The following is a 23,932-nucleotide window of genomic DNA, read 5'->3' as shown; positions in this document are numbered from 1 at the left end:
AACAACTAAAAGCACGAATAACGTCAACTGAACAATAAAGATAAGTCCAGCTCGTTAGCAGCTTGTTGTCAAGCATAATCTTCGATAGGTTGAGGTCAGTTTTGCTGGGCAACCTGACAACTCAGTGCTCCTACTATAGTTTAGGCTCGTGGTAAGAGGAAATAAGTAAAGGGTAGAAAATGCTCTTTCCTTTTATCCCTGGAACAGTATTCAGTATTTTTGCCTTTTACTTTCTCTTTAACCTAGGAGAGCATTCGGGGTTTTGTTGGCTATTGTTTTTCGGCAGGTGAAACATGAGCCGATATTCTCTCGCAGGCTACTTTCTTTCATTCTTTGCAGCTGTCCGCTGTGTATTTGACCATATCAGTTACTTGTCCCCATTGTCATAACGTCATTCGACAAGCTCCTCCTCGAGAGATCAGACCAAGTTAGCTCAAAAAACCAAGTGAAAACCTTGCAATGAAAGAAAACGAAGACTTGGAAGAAGAAGAATTACTGACTTGGGCGGGGTTAGGTTCCGGTGAGAGGAGAGGGTGAATTCGGCGGAAAGGAAGTCATGCGCCAAATCAATATGGCGGAAGTGTGATGTGAACACTGTGGACAATAAAGCGCTAGTTTGATGCAACAAATGGACCAGAAATAAGTTGAAATAAGGAGCAACAGAATGCATGATTCCAGGATTTGATTTACAAGACAACCTAGCAAATGTCGTCTAAGGTAAGGTCACAAACAAGGGTTAGCTTCGAGCTTCGGAGAATTGTTGTATCAGCGCACACTTCTGTTTTTTTAACTGTTGATGTTAATTATAAAGGTGAAGGATTAATAACGTATCCTTTTATACATGCAAAAAAAGACGCTCAAAAAATATTTGATTTCCGAGGATGTGACGATTTCATGCACGAAGCAAATGAAATAAAAAAGTTTACCTTCAGCTCGCTTTATTAAGCCAGCCATTTTTTTCGTGACCCGCGATCAGTTATAGATTGCTCTTTTTTGTGTCCGTGGGAAATGAATAGGCATTGTTTCAAATCACCCTTAACATCGTCTAGAAAATTAAACACCCTTGTGTTTTGGATTGTATTCTAGAATTCCCACTGGAGGTTCTGCTTTCTCTGATTATACCCTCGTATTTATAAACTTAATATCAAAACATACCTGTTATATTTCTGATGAGCTTGAGCACATTCGTAAGTTTGCCAAGCTTTCATCTAAACATAGACCGAAATTGTTTCCGTGTGTATAGTGCACACCATGGTGTTGCTCTCTTAATTAGTAAGGGGAGGAATTTTTCGAATTCGGATGGAGAGAAGAGCGTAAGATCATGGTAGTGCACCAGCTTTCCTTTTCGTGATTATGGGCCACCACCAAGCACGATTACATGTATATTACCGTAATTTGCTCATTCATTTGCGGTTTAAAGAAAAATGGAACTGTTTGCTTTTATTAATTTTGTGCTGTTGATAAATTATCGAATTTAGTCACGTTTGAGCGTGATTTCTGCTTGATCTTCCAAGTTGTCACTGTTGTCTGCTGTTTATTGCTGTGAGAAGTGGACTCTCAAGGAGTCAAAGTGCAATGATAAATAAACAATCACAGCGAAGCGTTAGCAAAGGCATTCTTTAAAACTACTCCTTGCACATAGCTTCTTGTCCTATATTTTATTCAGAAGATAGCAACTTTGGGTTATTACTCTACTGCAGTGTGGCATGCTTTACAGCGTAGCTCGGCAATTACAGTGTAGCTCGGCAATAGTAGTAGTAGTGGTACTGCAGTGTGCATGCAACATGTTGCATAATAGTGGGGCATAATAGCCTGGGGCAGAGCCCCATACTTAAGAGAATATGGTCAACCTTTTTTCGTTTGGTTCTCACATGATTGACCAAGTGTCTGTCCGTCCATCCGTCTGTACAGACTCTGGGGTAAGGGGATGGGAGACTAAGAAAGTGAAGGGAGGGGAGTCTCACAAATGCAGCTTTGAGGTGCGGATGGGCAAATTTTCTAGGTGGGGAACTTTTGTGCAACCTGTGTTTATCCCACTGACTTTCGTCACTTTTGAAAAAGAGTTTTTGCAATTAATGACGAGCAACGAAAGAGCACAAGAGAAATGGCGACAAAATTTGACAAATTTAAGTGAAGAAAGCCTCGAAGGAGCCAAGGAAGGAGAAGAAGAGAAAATTTCAATGAAGAACTTTGTCTGATGTATTATAACCAAACTCTCGACACTGTATAATTTATATTGGATTGCAGTACATTTATCTGCAACAAATGCACTTGTAAGCAATGTTTGGGACAGTTTAGGTTCTTTTTGGCCAGAGATTTTCGGCAAAACCTCCAAGAGCGAACAAGTTATAACAATCGTTTGTTGTTTGTGACATGGTTTTGTGGCCGGCTCCGGTTGCTTATTTTGGAACTGAATTCATCATTACCGTGGCAACTGTCCACACTAAATTAATACCTTTCGATTTGACTGTGAAATTGCATTCGGGCAAGCAAATTACTACGCTTTAGCTTGACTTTTTAATGAGTAATTTTTGGTGTTGATCTTGTTAACTGAAGAGAGAGTGCAAAGATTATCAGTCAAATGGAAAATGTTGTTGTTTTAGTTGTTGGTTAAAATTGTTGGATATTGTTTGCAAGGCTTGGTTGTTTACTGCTATCAACTCAAAGGTTTTTTATCACTGTAAACTGTATACACTAATGATGATTAATTTTGTACTTTATGCAGAAGCATAATTATTTCCATATACACTACAATTTGCTTTCTGGGGTTAGAAAGGGGAGCTCTGCTTTTAGGCTTGGCTAAATCTATGTATTAATGCTTGATGGTGGGGTTGATTTCCATCAGGCATTGTCCTCAACAACACCCAAGGTGGGAACAACAAATTATTAATAATTTTATTTTTGCCTGGTTGACTATTACAGTGTATGTCAATATTTTAAAATGCTAACTGATGCTTCTGAGTCGGAGACCTTTGTAAAAATATTAATGATGCCATGCCAATGGCCTGGACTAAGATAGATATATAGACAGTTTATTTAGCCACATAACGCCTAGGAGCATTTAGCATACTCATTTACAATGCACACATGCAATTACAAAATAGTAAAAATAATAAAAATTACATAGGTTTAAAAAATTATTGTAGCAATCATTTACAAAACGAAGTGGACTTAGGTAAACCTAATAATGTTCTAAGAATAAATTATAGTAATTTGCATCTTCTAATTTATCAGATAAAGTTTTAGTTATTCCAATAAGTACTTGGCCACAATATTCAAGACGAGGAAGAATAAAAGCCTTATATATATTAACTGAATCATTACATGGATTGAAATAAAATGTTTAATTCTATGTAAAGCAGTGATCGTATTTTCAGAAAAATGAATTTCGATATGCTTGAGGTTTTTATTTGTATATTGTTATTGAAATACAGTGTATATATGCTTATAATAAAATGACTGCTGTATTAATTAGCGTCAGCTAAAATACATCGATGCATGAATAAAGTTCATCATCATCATCATCAATAGCCTTACATGTAAATATGCTCAGTTCTAACACATTCTTCAAAGCGAGCATTAGATTCTTTCTAATTTTGAGCTTAAAGTGCTACTATGATAAAAAAATCACTAAATCCTCCTTTTTTTATTCAGACTTTGAAAGTGTGTTTTCTCAACACCTGACTGGAATAATTTTGAGCTTTGATAATTTTTTTCCAAAGGCTGTTTACTTTGAGTGCAAGTTTTGGACTTAACAGTCTGTCATTACTCACATTCAGAACTGATGGATTGGACCTCAGGGGGTTGAACCTAGGGAAAAGTGATGTCATTTACGCACTAGCTTAAAATTTCAGCGTGTATTTACGCACTAGCTTAAAATAATTTCAGCGTGTACATGTAAAGGCAGCTTATTTTATATGGAAAATTCTGGTTTAAAAGTCTGAAAGCCCAAAACTCAGGACTGTGCTGCATAAAGAATGCAATGCGTTTGTATATGGCTGAATGAATATTATTCGTTCTTTAACTGGTGTGTCTTTGTATTTTCTCCTAGATCCAGCTTTCGCAAGATTTTAAAGTTAGTAATGGCGAACAATTAATAGGAAAATTCCAGTTAAAATAAGCAGGTGTCTTTCTTATTTTCTTATTTTAAATTGAAATTACCAAAACATGGCAATTTATAGGGTTAATTAGCTTTTCAAGATCATGAGCCACGTTCTATTGGGTGAAGAAAAGGGGGAAATCTTGTTGGGATTTATGAAGTTGAACAATAGCTTTATTTTCAGTTTTGTTTCCTTATTACTTTCTTGAGCTTGTGAAACAATGCCAAAAGGGCTTCAGCTGTTGTTGCTGATACCTACATGTACATTTACCGGTAAATTATTTCAATCTGTTACATCCAACTGTCTGGTTATTTTCCTGGCATCAGCACCTCTTAATTCGTTTGAGAATATCCACTTTAAATCTGTTATTTCCATGTAGAACCAGGAGGTAAACAAAGATTGTGGTTACCTACAGAGAGCTTTCAAGGATAAATCAGGTCATGATAATAACAATATTATTACCCAGTGTGTAACATTGTGTGTCACACACTTAATTTAAGCACTGAAAATACGGAGGTTAAGGGTGGACTTTTTATACTTGTTGGAACTGCAGAGTTTACTTTTGAAAAAGCAGATGCTTTGTTTTTAGTGAATGCATAGTCTTAGCAAGGTACATTAATTTGCAACATCACGTGGTTAAAAATGCTTAGATTTAAAAGTTCAGCTCCGCAAATGTCTTTAAATTTTAGAGGTCAATACATGTATTTAGATGTGATTCAAGGCAATATTGCATTTAACTGAAGAGAATTACAGTTGTACATGTATGGTTATACTGAAGATCCTTTTTGGAATTTTTTTAAAGTAACTAAAGGATTCAACATTGAAAAGTGTTAATGCCTCAGTTTCTGATAATGTAAGGTTTAGTATTTTCCTCTCTTTCACAGTTTTGGCCAAATTATCATCACCAAGGTCTTCATAGCTTTTGGTTGATTGTCACTGGTTTATATAAGGATCCAGGGCAACAAGTAGAAAAGAACAGTTTAAAGTAATTTTTGCATTATGAAGGGCAACAGTATTCTAATAAGACATCTACCCACTGCTGAAAAATTAAATTTTGGTATCTGTTTGATAACTTGCAATGCTCTTGTCTATGGAACTGTTGAGCTAAAGTGCTTTTCCTTATCATTTATTTTGCTGTGTTGTTTAGAAAGAAGATAATGACTGGAACTGGGAATCCTTATGTCATGACTTCTTAATTGATTCTCAAATTCCACATTTGAAGAGTATTTTGGACACCAAATATGGAGGAGATGTGAAGAAATTTATCCAAGAATATCTGGAACCTATTTTATCACTGTTCAAAGATATCAAGTCATCATCAGAGGTACATGAATTTTAGTAATCATGATAAACAAAGTCTGAATTCAGGAAATGAAAAGTGCATTCAAGAGGTAAATTTGTTCCAGAATATGAAAATCAAGGCAACACTAAGAAGCTGGGCGAATCTCATAATATTTAATTTAATCTTTTTTCTCTCATTGTATGCCACGTTTTGTGTATGTTAAGGTGGCTGGAACCAGTTTCACTACTTTTAAGAGACCTTATCGCCAATGAGCAAGCTGAGCGAAGACGTGAGGCTTGTTAGGGGGCCAGCTTAATGCGGTGCAAAGTATTGCAGCAGTACGGCCGTAATTTTAACAGGAATACAATGTATACTATTTTCATGCCTTCGGCTCGCCATTGTAATCGCCCATACAGATCTCCCGCTCATGTTTTATCTACTACATAACAACATAACATTGCTGTTATGTGATACAGTGTTGTAGTGATAATGCTTCTAATAAGAAGGTCTCTTAAAAGTAGTGAAACTGGTTCCAGCCACCTTAAGATACCTAGACTATTTTGTCAGCATTTTAAGCCCTTCAGGCCTGAGTTATAGATTTTACTCTGTCTAATGCCAGACACTTTTGTTGGGGCCACCTCAGGGATAAACAGGTTAATATGCAACATCTACAGCTGTAGGTCCACCACCTCAAAAATTATGTTCTCTTAAAACCTTTTCAGTTCTGCAATTGAGACATGAATTTTACTCTGTCTGATGCCAGACAATATTTTTTTCGTCAGCAGGGTTAAAATTAATTGAAAATTAATAATCTCTTTTGTTTCCTCAACTGTTTTAGAATTTCTTTTGTGGAAGTGACAAGCCAGATGATGCATGGGTTCCTTATTACAAGAAATTTGTCAATAGTATTGTCCACTTTACAAAGCTAGACAGCGCTCTTCACAAGGGAGATTTCTGTATTAACACAAGTTTGCTTGTTCCTGGCCACCTTAAAATCAAGTATCACGATGCTGGTAGCGTTCGCTCTTTGCCTTTAGAGGTAAAAGATTTCCCTGTGATGTGGAAGGGTGACTGGACTCAGAAAATGAGATCTGAACTGCAAGGACGGTTTTTATTTCTGAACTGTGTTATAAACACCGAGAGAGGATTGGAGAGAAGACCATGGAGATACCTTATGTCTGAATCTGGAAATGTCAGTGTTAAACAGCTTAAGGGTGAGTAGTTTCTACATGTACTGCTTTGTTGCTCTTTTGTTTGGATTCCAAAACCACTGCTGAAAATAACTTTGGCAGCCATCTGCTGTTAAACCCATTACTTGCATTACATTTTTGTGTGTGAGTGAAGCAAGAGGCTTACATTATACTAATCTTGTCGATTAGAGAATTTTTTGTATGTCTACAGTAACTACATTGTACTCACGCAGCGTGGGGTAATGAACAAAATATTGCAGGCTCAGAACATGTGCTTGAATTTGCTCACGTTGACCTGAAACCCTGCTTTGCGACTTAGCTTTGGAGCGTTTCTTTTGAATTTTTCTCCCCAAGGTAAGGTACTACTTTCCATGCTACCCAAGGTCTCTGACAGTCCTTGCCTTCTGAAACCTCTGCTAGCAGTTGAAAGTTGGATCAATAGAATATGTAAAATTTAATGTGATGATAAACTTCAAAACCCACACAACCTCCACATCAAATTGTCTCTGCAATGCATCTAGATTAAATTTAATACCATTTGATGCAATACAAACATCCTTCTCAGGTGACTTGTAAAATAATGTTACATGTATTATTGGATTTGAACATCTCAAGGAAAGGAAGGCAGCTCAAATGCACTTCCTAATCTCTGAGTACTGCTAGTTATAAGTAATTTTGTGCCAAAGGTTAAATTGTTGGCAACATTCAAAAAAATAATATAATAATTGTATAGCTTTATTAGGGTCTGGCAAAAAGTGAAAAAGAACAAAAAAGGGTCTGAGGGCAGGAGTGGTCAACTCCCCCTGGTTTGTAGTGCAGAGGAAGTGAAATTTAAAATAAATGCAGTGCCAATTTAAAGACGTTTATTGAAGGGCTGACTTTTCAAGTGAAACCCCATTTGATGAATATTGAAAAAAATTAAACTTTTGAATTTCCTTACTTTGATAACAAATTTTTAAATTCCCATGCTTTATTTCATCAAGTGTTCAGTTTGCAATGTTCTATAAATCAGAGAGTCATTCTTCAAGCAAGCAACATTATAGATCTGTTTTTTATTTTGTTGTTCCCATTTTAACATTTGTAACCCTTTAAACAAGGGAAGCATTAGGGAATGGTTAAAATGGCAAATGATTTACATTTTGTTTTTATTATTTTCTGGTACATTTCAATGAACAGTAATTGAAAATGACAATTTGAGGAAAAGTTTGGAAGTCCATCGCCAATCTGTGTTCATAGAGAAGCCATTGAATGCTTTTGATGTTAATTTTGAGTTGCTTCATAGCGGAGTGGCTTCATTGCCAGGTGGGTTTATTTTAAAACTTATTTCTTATTTCTAGAAAGTTTCTATGTAAAAAATAAACTTTGAAATTCTCACATTATGGGTTGGGTGTTGTGCCGGAAGACTGGTGCACTTACATGCACGTACACTGTAGTTGTTGAATTCTTTCTGTTAAATAATTTCTTATAATTATTGGATTTTTAGAGTCTTGCATAGGAATTGCAAGCTTCAAAACCTTTAACTCCTGTTATTTTTATTTAAGATTTTGTTTTATCATTTTGTACATGACGTAGTTAGTGTCCTTGAATCTCCTGACCTTGTTGATGTCATTCAGCTAAATCAAGCATACTTATCTTTAACCAAAACAGTATTTGCTTCTGAGTAGTTAGTCTGTAATATCAACTCTCTTATTAACTTGTTTGGTTAATTTATTTTGGGTGTTAGCTTGAGAGTGTTTAACATGTTTTGATGGGATTGCCATGGTGACTGAACCAAAACAGGTCATTAACAACATCAATGATATTGTTGCAAATAATATTTTAATCACCACAACTAATGATTGCTGAAAATTCTTAGCAGCCTATGATATCACCTGAAAATGACATTTTCTCATTCATTGCTCTTAAACAGTCAATTTATTTTGTGAAAAGAAAAAGTAGACTAAAATGATTTGAATTGCATTGCACAGACTTACAGGGTTTTTTTTAGGGAGGACGGTTCTTGTTGAGAGTATTGTAGAAATACAGTTGTTTTAAACAGAGCCCTTGAAGATGTGGAAATTGTATTTATAGATAAAAGCACGATAAAGATACTTGGAGGTAGTTTAAATTTGTTTTCTTTAATTCGGTTACTGCAAGTGGAGCCCTCAAGAAGAATTACACCTACTTGGAATTTCCAAACTTGCGGCCTAAATTGACCTCGTTCTGAACACTTTCTGTCGATGTTAAACTGTTTATATTCGCCATGGTGTTTTGGCTTTTTTTGTTCTACTGTCGTTTGTAAGTTACATTCTTCACGTGATTCACGGTCTTTCGCGGATTGCACAAGCATGGATCCTTGTGCCGCTACGTTTGGTTTTGTTTTGAAGATACCATAATAAGGCAAACACCCAAAAAAGGGGAAGTAGACGCTCCTTTACAATTATTCAAGTAGAGAAAAGAGAAAGTTGTCATATTCTTTGCCTGTGAACGCAGACGTATTTCCGGAAATACGTCTGCGTCAACCAATTTAAATGAAATTTAGTAATGTAAATACAAGGTTTGAATTTTCGATGATTTTCTTTTCCTGCGGAAAACAATTTTTAAATTTCGCGGAAACTTTTCTGCCACACAATAAAGCAGGTGTGGAGCAATTTCTACGTCTCAAAATAAGAAAAATGCTCAACTCAAAAACGAGGAGAGTTAAAATGTGATGGCTAAGAAAGAAATCTGAATGCTCAACTTTTGTCGTAAACAGTTTACAGGAAAAAAATTGGGAGTGATTGTTTTGTTTTGTCGTCAAGTTTTAGTTGTTGTAAATATGGATGCTATGATAATAGAATAATGTATCGCTTCTCTCTTGACCGATTTGTTGCCTTTAATATAATTTATTTTTTGCTCCAATGAACCGTCAGACAGTCCTTGTTATAGCATTTTGTTCTCAATAAATAACAGTGTAGTTAATTTTGTCTAATTTACTGATTCATTATGAATAAGGGAACTAGTTAACTGACTGTACGGGCAAATAATTTAGAAAAAAACGCGAAATTGAATTTGCAGTGGAAAACTGACCAAGTTGACTGGTCGGACTATAAGCAGCGTCAAAAATTACACAAAAGCGCTGTAAACCTTTTCTTCTCGTGTTTGCTTCACGTGAGTCTCATGACAATAAGGAGCTTTATATAAAACCACGCGATGTTTTCGACCCACGGACGAAAACCGGAAGTGAACATTTCGCACGCCCGGACAGTGCTCTTCTCTCCCAGATATATAAACTAATCGTCTTATAGTGAAAGATACTTAACAATATGAATATGGTATTGCCAGGACAAGTTAAATAGGAACACAGCTCAATTCCGGTTGCCGTGGGTGGTTAAAAAAGGTGGCGTGTTTGAGCTTTCTAGTGATGTATTCATACTGATGTGTGTATTTTTTCAATGTCTTTGATATACAAAGTAAGAAAGTAAATCGTCCCAGAGTCTTATATCTAAACTCTCTAGGAAAGAACTGCAACAAAACTTGAAACATGAGACCCAAACATTGTTTTCAAGTAAAGCTATGATCCTCTCAGTTATGGACGCAATTTTAGCAATTGCGTAGAGAAGCCTGAAAAATTTAGGACTTCTACGGGGTTTGAACCCGTGACCTCGTGATACCGGTGCGACACGAGGTCACTGGTTCAAACCCCGTTGATGTCCTGAATTTTTCAGGCTTCTCTACACAATTGCTAAAATTGCGTCCATAACTTCGAGGATCATAGCTTTACTTGATTTCATATCCGCAATTCAGTATATGATTTATTTCATAGATCATTTTGTTCATTGAAACATTGTCTTGAAATTTTGTCCAAAGTTTAATGTCCCAAAATTTTAATCGTCCAAACAGATTGCTTTAAAAACAGATCTAAGAAACGGAAAGTGCTCTTAACACTGAATTTCAAGTTTTTATTACTTATAATAATATAAGTCGAACCCCCAATTTACCGGCCACTCTCGGGGAAATGGAAAGTGGCCGCTTATTAATAATAAGGGTTCTTCGGGAATTGGTCTGAAACTGACTTGAAACGTCAATTTATTCAAAAGCAAGCATTCTTAAAGGCTTTTAACATCTGTTGTACATAACAAAACGTTTAAAAATCGCACAAAACCAATTTAAGAGAATCCTGCTGCAAGGTCTCAACAAGAACCAGGTAAAGTTAGTCAGTCTACAACGGCATGTAACGACATAGAAATATTGATCGCACAAATTCAGTTTTACGGAAATCCGGTAATGATGTCTCGATAAGAACCATATACTGTAACACTTATGTACAGTTGTATTAACAAAAATGAATTTATTAGTCGTCACTTTCTATTTCGCATTCTTATCTGCCATTGCCTTATCAAAAACAAATCCAAACCACGCGCATTTAAGGTGGCTTAAACCCTTTTTAACAATTTGGAGGGAATGTGTTATTAATTCTACAATACTGTTTCACTTAATGGCAATGTTATGGTACCATGTAAAACACCAATAATTGCGAAGCAAGATGCACATATTAATGTGACGTAATAAATTACCATGGCGACAAAAGAACCATCTAAAAAAGCCCAACATTAAATTACGATTAAGCGCTTATATGTCAAAAACTCGGTGATCCCCATTTTTTAATGCTGAAAAGTGATCAGCAGGCTAAGACAAAACTCTCTGCAAAGTTACAAAAAAAATTATCTGGAGCGGATTCAGAGCCACCTTAAAATTGTTCAGTTGTGGAGGTGGCTATGGATCTGCTCCAGATAATTTTTTTAAACTTTGCAGGAAGTGTTATCCTAGCGTGCTAATTACTCTCCAGCAATAATAAGTGGGTTCATCGGGTTTGTTTTTGAGATATATGTGTTTAAAGACAAAATATAGGCTGTTTTTAGATGGCTCTTTTGTTGCCATGGTAACCCATCACGTCACATTAATGAGTGCATCTTGTTAAGCATCGATTGGTGTTTCATATGGTATCATCACATCACCATTAAGTGAAAAACTTTGGTAGATCCAACCTTCCAAATAGTGCAGTTTGTTGAAAGCGTTAAAACTGGTTTGAGCCTCCTTAATTTTGCATGGCTGCTTAATAGGGGTAAGGAACAACAGAAAACCTTCATCTGACGCGCGGTCGCTTAATATATATAATAGGGGTGGCCACTTAGAGCGGTTTTCAATTGAGTGTCGAAAGTAACTAGCGAATTGCTTTGGTTTTGCTTTGCTTCACTCAGTGATTGGTTCAAAGTTCTCGTGCCACTTTTTCAACCAATCAGGAGTGAAACCAAAACCAATCGTGGCTTGCACGTTTACATTTTCCCGCGCTTTGTGTCGGCTGCGTGTAATTTTTTCGAGTTTTGATTGGTTTACTGGATTCTCCCCGTCCTTTTTGGTTGGCCAAAGTAATTACTTTGGTTTTGGTTTCACGACACTCGATTCAAACTGGCTCTAGTAGGGGTTTTATTTATAGTATTTAACTGAAGAGAATTTCGGGACTTTGATAACTGGTCCCGTAATAAGGGGTGGCCGCTCAATAGGTGGCCGCTTAATAGGGGTTTGACTGTATTTATGCAAGCGCAAAACTAACAAAAATCGTAGTTGTGGTCTGTAGAACAGCAACGCGAAACGTTTTGAGCACATAAAGTTGAATTCTGATTCCTATCCTTAGCTTCCCATTGTGTCCCTTGTGACCAGAAATCAAGTAAACTAGATGCACGGCAAATTATGATCGACATGTTGGAGTATTTTTTAAAGACTAAACTGGCCAACTATCTGTTGTCAAAAATACAGTTGCACTGCAGTCATCAACATCGGCGTGCATCCAATTATGTGTATTAGTAGTACTCACGTATTGTATTTGACATTTCGCAGAGGGCTTTTCAGCGCTAATTATCAAGTTCGAAATCTGTTTAAAATCATTCATGAGATAATATCGTAACCGATTCAACTAAGTAAAAGAGCCGTTTTATTAAGAACTAGATCATTGGCAATTCTAGAGTTTTGATTGGCTTCGTCATCATGGTGCTTGTCATGAGCGATCATACCATGCTTTGCAAATAACAGTGACTGTACGCATCAATGTTTTTCTTTTTAGAAAATAAGGTAGGGAAGATTTATCGTTTTTAATAAAACAAGTATTCAACTCGCGCTTGTTGGATATGCATCATGAGATGTACGCGCCTCCTTAGCTATCTATGATCTCATATCCAACGCGCAAATGGAATAATTCAGTGTTAAAAGTTGGGAACTAAAATTATGTTACTACTACTTCTACTAGAGAGCAGACTTTAAAGGGACTAATCTAAATAGTTTTTAATACGTTTGCTCAACTTTTTCTGCGAAGTTACTACTGCAGATCATTATCTCTGCCATTCTAGAAGCCCAATACTCTGTAGGATACCAAATTTCTTTTTACATTAAGCGACATGCCATTGTTCCCGATTTCGAGTTTCGCATAAGTATATACCCGTAGCGTTGAAAGCCAGTTCAAACATGTGGAGGACAGTATTGAGTGTTTAGTTAAAAAGATGCCGTTTTACGGGTATTTCTTGAGTATCTTTCAACTTAAGTTTCAGTGACAGAGTTAACGTCGATGCCCCCTGAGTGAGTGCCTTTAAACCAACAAAGTAAGTGGCAATCCGCCCGTCTCAGCGTGGCCCCTTGACTCCATCCGTTTGCTGGGTTTGTCTCAGGGTTTACGTTTTCTTCGAAAGGAGCCGGAAAGTAAAAAATAGTGTAAAATGGAGAGCTTTTGAGACGAGTGCGCTTTTTTTCGTTTCTGGCGACAACTTTTTGAGCCCTTTATACTATTAAAAAGGTTTATAAAAACCACCCCTCCCCCCCCCCCCCCCCCTCTCCCTTTCCTTATACACACAGACACACACACAAGAAATAAGTATGCAGAAAGAAACAAGAAAAGGGTCTTGGAGACAAAATACGATCTAAATTCAGTTCTGGTCAATGCTACGATCCTCTAAGAGTCAGAGTAGTCTAAGGGGTGAAAGGAGCTCGCTAAAGTATTACAACAAAGTCACCTTCGAACTCACGTTCCATTGCACGCGATCAAGTGAACTTGAGATCAGATGCGACTGATGTTTGATGAGCACACGATCAAATTGACCTTTGGCATCGAGACGAGAAGCACACAAACAAAACTATAAAAATGTATGGGCTAATTTTCTGTCATAAATTAGATCCACTGACAATTTTAAGGCATATTTACACAAGATAGAAACATCAACTGAAAGATAGATAACAGAACGACACTAGAAACACTGCGCTGCCATAGGATACTCGAGTGGGAGGCGTCCGATGGCAAGCATTATGTTTGCACGCGATCAAGTCACGAGAGCAACTTCATGCAAGGAAACGGTAGTGCGCACGAAACTTGTCCTTTCTTGATCGGCAGCAGTGTAAAATAAGAGCGATACATGAATGCTGAACTGCCGAGAAACATGAAAGCGAAACGACTCAAAATCCAAATGGCCGTGAAGGCAACTTACTGGGAAGACACTGGTGAAGCCAGGCCAAATCACTTTGTTACTTTTTCCCTCGCCGTTGAGCTGAATTTTTTCACCTTTGTTTTCGAGGGGGCGTTTTTGCATCAGGAATTTGCATTAGTAACAGGTTAGATTTAATCTAATTAAGATGGAACATTTGGTGTGTTTGTGTCCATGCGAGATGTGAGACAGAATGCGTCAGTGAATCGAAATCAAAACGTTTTTTAACAGTTTCAAGCGCGTTTTAGTTTTGACATTCTTTTATTAATGGCTTTTAGCGAATGTCTCTGTGAGATTCCCTTTGGTTTCGAAGTAAACCCTGTGGGTGTGGGGTTGGGATGGGCGGGGGCTGGAGGTCAAAAGGCACAAACAGTCAGAATATTCTGAAAGGCTTGTGGAGGGGTGCCTTGATGGTACAAACTTACTGTGAACTTTAACTTAAGATAGTGATAGGATATTCTTAGCACCTGTTTATCCGTTTCGCGTTCTATACAACCTTCGGTGACTCCTGCAGCAAGACAAATAAGAACGCGCTGTTGAGCTCAACTGTAAATAATCTATTATCCATCGAACTGTTTCGTTCTTAGCAGTTAACAGGTTAAAATCTTAATGAAAATGGAGCTAATCACTCTTACCAATTACCTATACTCAGTTCTGTGTACTGGTAACAGTCAAAGCAAATTGTTATGATCTTTAGATAGCTCTTAAGTCTTTGAATAATTTGGCAACAGAGAGGGGGAAGTGGGGGGGGGGAGGGGTCATAATTTGTCTATTTTTCACTGATGTGTACTTTTGATGCTGATCGTGCTTTATGCAAAAGTAAAGAGCATTTATTTGTTGCAAACTGTGAAATGTGAGGAAGTATAGAACTCAAGTTCATTTACTTTGAGAAAACAAATTGATGACTGTTGGCAATATGGATGCTGCGTTTTAGTTTTTACATGTCTGAAGAGCAGAGGGTACGTTAAAAAGGTGTGTGTATTGTGTTGATCATCGTGATTCGCCTGACCCCACAAGCTTTTGGCTTTACATCTTATGGTGCTTCACTTGTTTGACAGTACTTTGATTACTTTTTTCCTTTTGCAAATTTTCCTCAGGAAATAGGGACTTGAGAGGCGGACCTGTCCTTCAGATTGACACGTCACGACCAGACTGGGGAAATGTGGCTTACACAACTGTGGAGTTGATGAGACTGTTTATGTATTACTACACTATACCCAAGTAAGTATGATTACATAACTTTAATGGGCCAGTCAGTCATTGAAATTGGTTGAGTCCGGCGTGATGATGCTCACGAGATTAAGGCATTTGGCTCCTATCACAGCAGCTGATTATTTAAACATAGTTACGTAACACATTCCCGGATTTGTTGCCCAAATTATCGCTTCTTGTCTAGTTCAAGCTTACATATTCTCTAATGTGAACAAGGCAAGAAGGGTAAGGTTTAACGAAAGCCACCCTGTAAGAAAACAACGGCCATTTCGGAATACTGCGGTGACGGTGTGTTCCCTGAAAAGTACAGGTTAAAATGGTGGAGTTACCGCTTCTCATCCTTGCAATGTCCTACACAAACAGATTACAAATAAAAGTGCCGGACTGTGTTATGCTTCAGTACGTTGTGTTTTTCAACTGCATCAGGAAACTGTTCTGCTCTGTGGCTTTCTGCTTTTTTACGGGACTCTTTATCGTTGCACGCGAACACCTAATCATATGATGTTGAAAGCAAAGCTGTTGTAAGGACTGGGACATTTTTTTTATTTAGTCTAAGGTTTGCCAAGTAGTATCGGTCAAAGCGTCTGACTCGTTACAAATAAAGTATCCCTCTACAGCTCTGCGTTTTGCATTGTCAAAAAATGTTCATTTTGATGAGGAGTGAGCTCCGTATATTCGTTCATTGAGAAGAACATCGTTTGTAACTCACTAAAGATGAAGGGGGTAGTCTCTAAAAAACTGCGGTGCCGCTCTGGTGTGGAGTGAAACGCGAGAATTTTGTTGAACATCAACTCATAGATTGGATTTTCTTACGGTGATAAATTTATCTTTATCAAGTCGTTTGGTAAAACCAAATTTCCAGGATTAATATACTCATTTAATGCAACATACTGATTGATTTTGTTGCCCAAATACTGATTTGTTCCTCAAGTGAGCTGTTATAGCTCGACCGTGCCTCTAAAACTTCACTGGTACAGTATCAGAAACCCTGTGGTGAGAAGTTGCTTTTCTTTAGTCCAAATTCCCTAATAAAGTCTGCAAAGGTTAGTCTGGAAAATGACTGTCGAAAAATGAGCCGCCTGACACAAAGGGCGCTGCGTCGCCTAGTGAATTTGCCTTGGATGCCCTTCTTCAGACCCTTCCAGCTTGGTTTCTCATCGCAGTTATTTTCAGTTAAACTGTTGTAGCAAGGCGCTACAAACAACAATCCTTCAATATTACCGCGTACAAAGATAGGTTCTCCAGTAAACTATATATCAATAAAGCGGGGATGTTGATCATGATCATTTGCGACAAAGAAAAAAACGTCGTCATGAAAGACGACAGTTTTATCGAGCGCTTAGTTGAGCTTTTTTTTTTTAAGAGCTCTGTACGACTGAGGCAGGGATCACTTGTAAAATGGGGCCATTTTCACGTGAGCGAAACGCTATGTTTATTGAGAGCTTGGTTGAGTTGTTTTAGAGAGGATTATGACTGAGGCAATTATCACCTGTGAAATAGGGCCAGGAGGCCATCAACACACGAGAAAACCGCCACTTTTGTCGAGAGCTTGCAAGGTAGAGTTTTTCTGGAGAGCTTTTTATGACTGAGGCAATTATCACCTGTAAAAAGGGGCCATCAGCAAGCGTTAGTTGAAGTGGGGTCAAAAATCCAATAACCTGTGCAAACATGTATACAATGTAGTAGCATGCAAGAAACTTGAACATTGGTGATGGAAGCGGCCAGCGGAACTGCCTGTTGCGGCTGACTCATATCCTCAGGTTATGTAGGCGCTTTGGCTTCGTAATCGTGTTTGAAGGAGAAGATCTTCCTTCTTACTTTTTTATTGAAAAGTAAATGAGAGAACATTTCGACTACCAATGCTGAACATTTTGACTAAAATGTTAAGTTTTTGTATGCTACGTGCATTGGCAAGTACGTTGCCCTTGAACTTCATGAAGCCTTTTTTTTTTTATTCACACTTCAGAAAACAGTGGATTCCTTCTTATTAGGGCACGTGATTGGTTTAGTTGAGTCGGTCATCTAGTCGACTTATCTATAAGTCGGCCGCCGTTCTTATCTCTTCGTCCGTTTCGTCTGTCGCCTTTCTGAGTTCTTTGTCGGTTTATTTAGTCATCCCTTTGTTTGCTTGTCTGCCCGTTTGTCTGTCCGTCTGTCATTCTTGTGTCTCTTGCTTGCTTGACCGGTCTTTCCATCTGTAAAGTGTAGTCAAGGGACCAAAGGGGAGGAAAGGAGATAAACGCAGACATATAATATTGAAGAATGTCTGGCCCAGCTGCTTCTCGTTTTTTTCGCTCCTGTTTGTGCTATGTTTCCGTGTTTTTAGTCACAAGGGTAAGTGCTGTCCATCACAATTTTCTGCACATTTTAAGCGTCCAATTATCCCCTTTTTAGCACCGGAAACACCTGTTATCTTTGGTGATTTCCGTCGCCACTAGTAAGGATACTGGGAAAATAGGTCAGTAAAATAAAATACAACTACATTTTAATTGAAAAATTCCATCTGGTCATTGCATTTAAGTCCCTGATAAGAGCCTCTTAAGTGCATCCTTAAGGTGTCCGCGGTGTTTGTTTGTTTCTGTAAGTGAAAGTCGACAAAACTTTCGGAATGTTTGTGGTAATAATGGTGAAGTTGTTGATTAGATTAATATACTATGGCGGGCTTTTTATTGCTTTTTTCGCGCCAGTGTGATTCTCTTTATTTGTCAAGGTTGTCGTCGTCCGGATTTTTCCACTGTCTGAACATTGAAAAGGCAGCCTTTTCTTTTGGGTGGAGAAAAAAACTGTACTCTCCTTTCCTTTACGTAAGAGATAAATATTCAAAGCCTCATACAGTTGAACCCCGTCATTTCGAAGACGCAAGGGAAAGAAAAAGCAGTTCTAATAAGCGGGGGTTCGCAACTGACTGGTTCAGCATAAAATACTGTACACGGAAGATGTCGTGATGCTGGAAGGCATCACGGCTAGTGTAAGGCTTTTACTTAGCGGTTGTCTCAGTGAAATTCGAAACAACTGCAGAACACAAAAAGGAAGAATCGATAACAAGCCAAGATTCAATGTCTGGGAAATAAATGGCTCTTATGATTGTGTCCGGTGGGGGCCATGTTAGATGAGTACAAAGTGTTCTCTAAAAGTGGCACGTGTCACTGCGTATTGCCAACACGGCAGTTAAAATCGCAGTATCAAATATCAGCTGGGGTCTTAATGATGTGATTGTGTTTTACGCTGTTTCTCAAGCTGAAAATAACCACCAAAGCCAAGTTATTGGTCAGGATTCGTTTATCGCCTTCACTAATAATCAGAGGAAAAACCGATTACATAAGCTCGCGGTATGTCTCGCCTTTAATCAGTATTTACTTTAATCACTTGTTTGGCAGGTGATACAAATAGCAGGTAAATGTAGTCGTTTTTTCTTTAATAATTGTTTATTTATATCGATTATTTTGTGTATTTTTGTTTTTCGTTGTTTCCCGTGGGCAAACCCGACTTTAACCGGGATTTGTTTTCTCTTTGGAGCAATTGTGCTAACTTCTTCCCTCACTTCTCTTCGTCTCTAATATGTCACATGCTTATAATTGGTACGAGTCTCACCTTGTCGCAGTTCGGGGGCATGGTCTTGCTTTATATCCCACTGTTTTTCACTGCCAGATTTGTCAGTTTTACGTTTGTGCTGGAACTGCGAGTTTGACGTCTCCAAACTCAATCGCAGTTCTTGCTGTTTTTAATATGGTTACTGGCGCAAACTCTTCTCTGAAAGAGACCCTCGGGTCTGAGTCAGGTCACAATTCCAACTAGCAATCTGGCCACGCGAACTGTGAAAGACCCAGGCAAAACCTATCCCTAACCAAACCATAAATCTGCCTATAGTCTTAATTTCGGCTTTATTGAGACTTGATTATGATTTGATTACGGTAAGCTTGGCACGTCTGGCTCGCATGGTTTGCGGCTCCCTCATTGAACGGTGAGGCGTAATGAGTAGCCGTAAATAAAGGCCAAAGTCAACTCTAACCTCTCCTTAAATCTTCTGTACTCTTAATTTAAACTTACATATATTGAAGTCCATGTGTTAAAAGATTGATTCAACTTGCCTAGCTCGTACGGTTCGCATATCCCTTCAAATTGGCCATATTTGTCGGGCCTTTGCTACAGTTCATCAAGAACTAGCCGGTAACCTATTTACATCAGTTGCACAATATAAATAGGTTACCGGCTATGGTTAGTCTGCTAGGAAATTGAGTCTTTATTGTTACAGTGACCTGTACATAAATACCGCGAATGCCTCTATTGACACGAGGTAAGACACTAGCAAACCAGATAAAACAAGCCGACTGTTGTACAGCAATTTGTACCATTCGCGTTTTCGGAAGCCATTTCTGTTATCTCATGCCAGGATATTCACTTTTTTCATTTGATGTGTGGCATGTTTTTGTCAACACCGGAAATTCTAGCCTGGGGTTAGTTCTACAAAAACAGTTTTCATCGATTGTTACACCAAGGAAGCCATGTTTTGTTTGAAACCTTATTTACAGCCAAGGTTGTATGATGTATGACTTTCGGTATCAAAAATACACGTAGAATTTAGATTGATTTATCTCGTGTAAGGTAGAGTCCATGTATTGTCCGTCACAACATATAAAGTTTGGGCCGGTAATTATACCTTGTGATTTTTTGTTCGAACGACTCCAGTTTTCCCAAATGGGCTGTTGCAATTGATATTAAGCGTGAAAAGAATGTTAGGTCTTTGCTGAAGTTAAATGTTCACTCGCTCTTATCAACGAGAAAAGGATACTCATACATGTATTCCAAGCTCTCACTGCCAGGTCAGTCTGGCTCCATACCTTCTCTAATCTACCCAATTGTCGAAGGAATTAAAGAGTGCTTTTAGATCGACGTTAACAGAAAACGAAATAACTTATTTCTTAAAAATTGTATTATTACCTATTAAAGAAGACGAAAAGAGAACGAAAAATGTCAGTCCAAAACTCCCGACCCGCATGATTTCGAACTAACAGTAACAGATTCATTTCCGGTTGGAGGTGACTTTAGCCGCGTCATGGCTTATTGTGGACTTAAATGTATTATTGTCCGTTTTATGTATCACTGATAAGTGAGTGTGTATCTTGAGATAAAGAGCAGTATTCTTAACATAAAAGTATCGGTGGATAATGAACCATTCCTTGAAAGACTTTCTGTAGGAATCTATTCCATATCTTCTATGTTTGTTCAGTGATGTTTTTGTAAGTGAAACATCTAGTGTTTCCCACGATGTCACGTTTTGTCTGTTAAATGTAAACGTAGTTTGTTTAATCGTAGACTTCATCGGCAGGACAGTTGTTTTGAATTACGAGATCATGAGTTTGCCATTTGACAACACAAAACCTGTGAGAAAAGTAAAATTAGGCTATCATGTCGCATGCAAATCCGGCGGATGAGTGAATTACGGTTTGTTGTTCTTTTGTGCAGGAAAGAGAGCGCAAGTCTTGGATTTTCTGTTATCATTGACGCACGAAAACCAACGACAAAGCGAAAACACTTAGGTGAAATTGTGGAGGCAATGGTTGGCTTTCAGGTTCGTATAATTAGAAACCATTTTCCGAAGTAGGGGTAAATGGGACACGTTATTTTGACATACTTGTACACACTGCATTGCTGACCGGTGCTTAAGCGTTCAAGTCAGTTGAAGCAAAAAAGGAAAGGAACAAAGTAAACAATAAGTTTCATTCTTTGGCGATGAACTCTTCGGTTACGCTATCAGCTAACTGAAAAAAATTATTGTATACATCGCTATTTTTATATCGTTCGACATTAAGGCGTACATTTGAAATACCTTGCAGTTGACTTAATGGCTCGAATTTATGCTGTTTAGTTTACTTTGATTTTGTTCCCATTGTCGTTGCCAAAAACCGTGTTGTTTCTTAAATCCCAGCAATTTTTTTCCTGCGGGTCCTTTGCAAATGAATGCTCAGGTTTCTTCACCTTCATGACCCTGAGTCATTAACCCTTAGCCATTCTTTCACAAATGGCAGATCGTCTAATTTATCCTAAGCATCCAAACAAATAGCGTGACTTTTGATTTAAGCAGTCTCTACTTGCTATTTTAATGGTGCAGTATTTAGTACTGTGATCTCACTTAATGCTCATCAATTAAATCTATTCTTTCAAACTCTTTAGCATAAAAACATTACCGAAGAAGTGTAGTACAATACTGATATTGCCACGTCCCGCCTGATTCAATAGATATGACAAGCGTTGAGTCGTATTTTAACTTATTTTTGGCGTAAGCTATTTAAATTCAAAGCAAGAAAATCAGTAAGTGTATCATCGTAGAGTGTTACAAGACCCCCTTGGCGCTTTGTTTTCAGTGGTGTGTGTTTGTTTTCGTGTTGCTCGCGCTGTTGTAGTTTTCGTCGTCTTTTCAAGAGAGACCTGCCTCTTTTTATGCATCGAAAAAGTGTTTTAGTTTTGTAATATGGGAATTTGGGTATCTCAGTGTTTTTGGTGCCCTTACCACCACTATAGCTATTTGACCACTCAAACGAATCGCTCAGTTTTTTGCGAAGTCACTCCCGATTCAGTTTCTCGCGGCAAAGCCGTGTGTGATATTTTCACTGTCAACAAAGTTGCACTCCTCATGCATCACAGTCTAAGAAAGGTAGTAAAACAACGTTATTGTTGTGTGTTTATTGTTTCCTATGGACTCTTTTTCACCCAGCTGGAAATTCCCCTTGATTACGGGTGTTAAACCAGAAAGATCTCCTTCTCAGGGTTGTCAAGTTGTTCATCACCAATTTGCAATGATTGATCGTGACTCCGTTTCGATTGGAGGCGCGTCTTATGGTCCTTTTGGTTTGATTTTGTTTAGGAGAGTACCCCTGGAGGTGTTCACATGGTGTACATGTTAACAAAGAAGGATTCACCGTTGGTCTTATTTAGTGGATCTCGAGTCAAAGAACAACTTAACTTTGAGGTTAGTCATTACAGAATGAGGTAATCCGAAGTTTCAGGTTTGAAGGATTTGGAACAGTTAGCCTTTAGATTGGAGTAAACAAGATCTTTGTTGTTGTGCGATCATGTCGATTTTCCTTGAAACGTTTTGTTCAGATTGTGAATAGATTACGAATGATATCCTTTTTAGTTTTTTTACAAGTAAAACCTCTTGAACCTCAAATGTAACAGCAAGAACCAATGGAACCCGGTCGTTTTTGGCTGGCGGAAATGCGTATCGTAGGCTCAAATTGAAGGCGTCAAATTTATTGTTTCCGACTCCATTTGAAATAGATTTGGGCATTTTAATTTGCAACCATTTACCCTGGAGTAAGAATCTACAAATGGGGTGAGGAGGGTCCCTAGATTCTATCTCATTTGAAAAGCAGCTGAAGGAGTTTTGGCCATTGAGTAATCGCGTCCTTGTCAATGTAACGGCGTTATTTCTATCGTAGTGTTTGCAATTCAAAAGCAAGCGAGGGGCAAAAAATGCTGAGTGCCGTTTGTGGACTGACACTGCGAATTTTGGATCGCGATGTTAGCGAAGAAGTAATAATGCCGCAGAGTTAAGCAATTTTTTAGTCGAATTGTGGCACCATTTATCATAGTGATTTCTGATGATATTTAGGCAGTGTTCAACTGCAAATGCAGACATTGATGGCGTTGGTGTGCTTCTCCTTTTTGAACTAAATGGCCAATAGAACTTGTAACCTTTGCTAAACGCTGCGTGGAACGAAATGCGCGGAATAACATGCACACAAAGCTCGTTCCCAGGACCTTTCCCTTCCCTAAAGTGAAGGGAAAGGTCCTGGGAACGAGAATGAGCTGCACAACGAGACTTAAAAGGGACTTAAAAGGGACACGTGTTGGATATTAAACCTGGGCGTACATGTAGTAACGTGCATTTCTGAATAGGCCTTATTCACGATAGCCGCCATGTTGGTTTTCAAGTTGTCATGCAAATTAGCCATGTGTTATGCCGTGGGGGCAAACATTGGAAAAAAAGGCAAATTGCGGAAAATCGGCTCGTCTAAATATTGAAATAACATTTCTAAAAGTACATTTTAGAATTTAGAATTAAGTCCCATTTATGATAATTTTATATCTTTGATTGCCTTTGACATTTGACTTTCTACTTTGTTATCCCCTCATTTTTCACTAAAAAAAAATCGAAGTAACTTGTGTAATCATTCTATTTTACTACTTAAGTGAAAAACAGTCAATGAACGTGAAAAAAATCGTCTGTGTGGCTAAGATGTCCGTTAAAACCTCTCGAACTTGTGTTGCTTGCTCCCTCAGAAGTGTGTAGCTAATTTATATGATAATAGCAAATCCAACATGGCGGCCATCGTGAATAAGGTCTATTAAAGTGGGTTACCATGTTACATCAACTGGTCACAGTTTAAAATGGGATCATAGTTGAAATTTTAGCGAAAGGGCTATCCGACACTCACTGTAAAATAAAGTGGGTTGAAAACCAACAAACGGCATCGGACAGCGCCGGAGAGTTTATTAAAGTGCATGATAGATAATTATGGTCTGCAGCTGATAAAAGTCCGACTCCTCAGTCTTAATTCCGTGATTTTAAGTCTCTTTTGTTTATTTGTTTCAAACCGAATGTTAAACTGACCTAATTTTCAAATTCAAAGGTCACAAACGAATTTCACCGAACACGTGTTG

At 38.0% G+C, this 23,932-nt stretch overlaps 1 protein-coding gene across 3 annotated transcripts in view; it reads left to right on the top strand.

Annotated features, from left to right (window-relative positions):
* Positions 1-351: 351 nt before the first annotated feature.
* Positions 352-23,932, top strand: part of LOC137998610 (puratrophin-1-like) — a 52,756-nt gene continuing 29,175 nt past the window's right edge. The window contains exons 1-7 of one of the 3 annotated variants that reach the window (XM_068844626.1): positions 352-717; positions 5,248-5,424; positions 6,221-6,596; positions 7,749-7,874; positions 15,154-15,277; positions 20,732-20,837; positions 22,131-22,235. In XM_068844626.1, coding sequence (XP_068700727.1) covers positions 706-717; positions 5,248-5,424; positions 6,221-6,596; positions 7,749-7,874; positions 15,154-15,277; positions 20,732-20,837; positions 22,131-22,235 — 1,026 coding nt within the window. In that variant the 5' untranslated portion in view covers positions 352-705. Of the gene's footprint in view, positions 718-5,247; positions 5,425-6,220; positions 6,597-7,748; positions 7,875-13,935; positions 14,184-15,153; positions 15,278-20,374; positions 20,506-20,731; positions 20,838-22,130; positions 22,236-23,932 lie in introns of those variants that run through there. The other 2 variants (XM_068844628.1, XM_068844629.1) reach the window with 2 other exon arrangements.

The sequence above is a fragment of the Montipora foliosa genome, chromosome 1, assembly GCF_036669935.1.
Source record: "Montipora foliosa isolate CH-2021 chromosome 1, ASM3666993v2, whole genome shotgun sequence".
NCBI lineage: Eukaryota > Metazoa > Cnidaria > Anthozoa > Scleractinia > Acroporidae > Montipora > Montipora foliosa.
The sequence above is the reverse complement of the archived record's forward strand: the minus strand, read 5'-3'. Positions and strand labels throughout refer to the sequence as shown.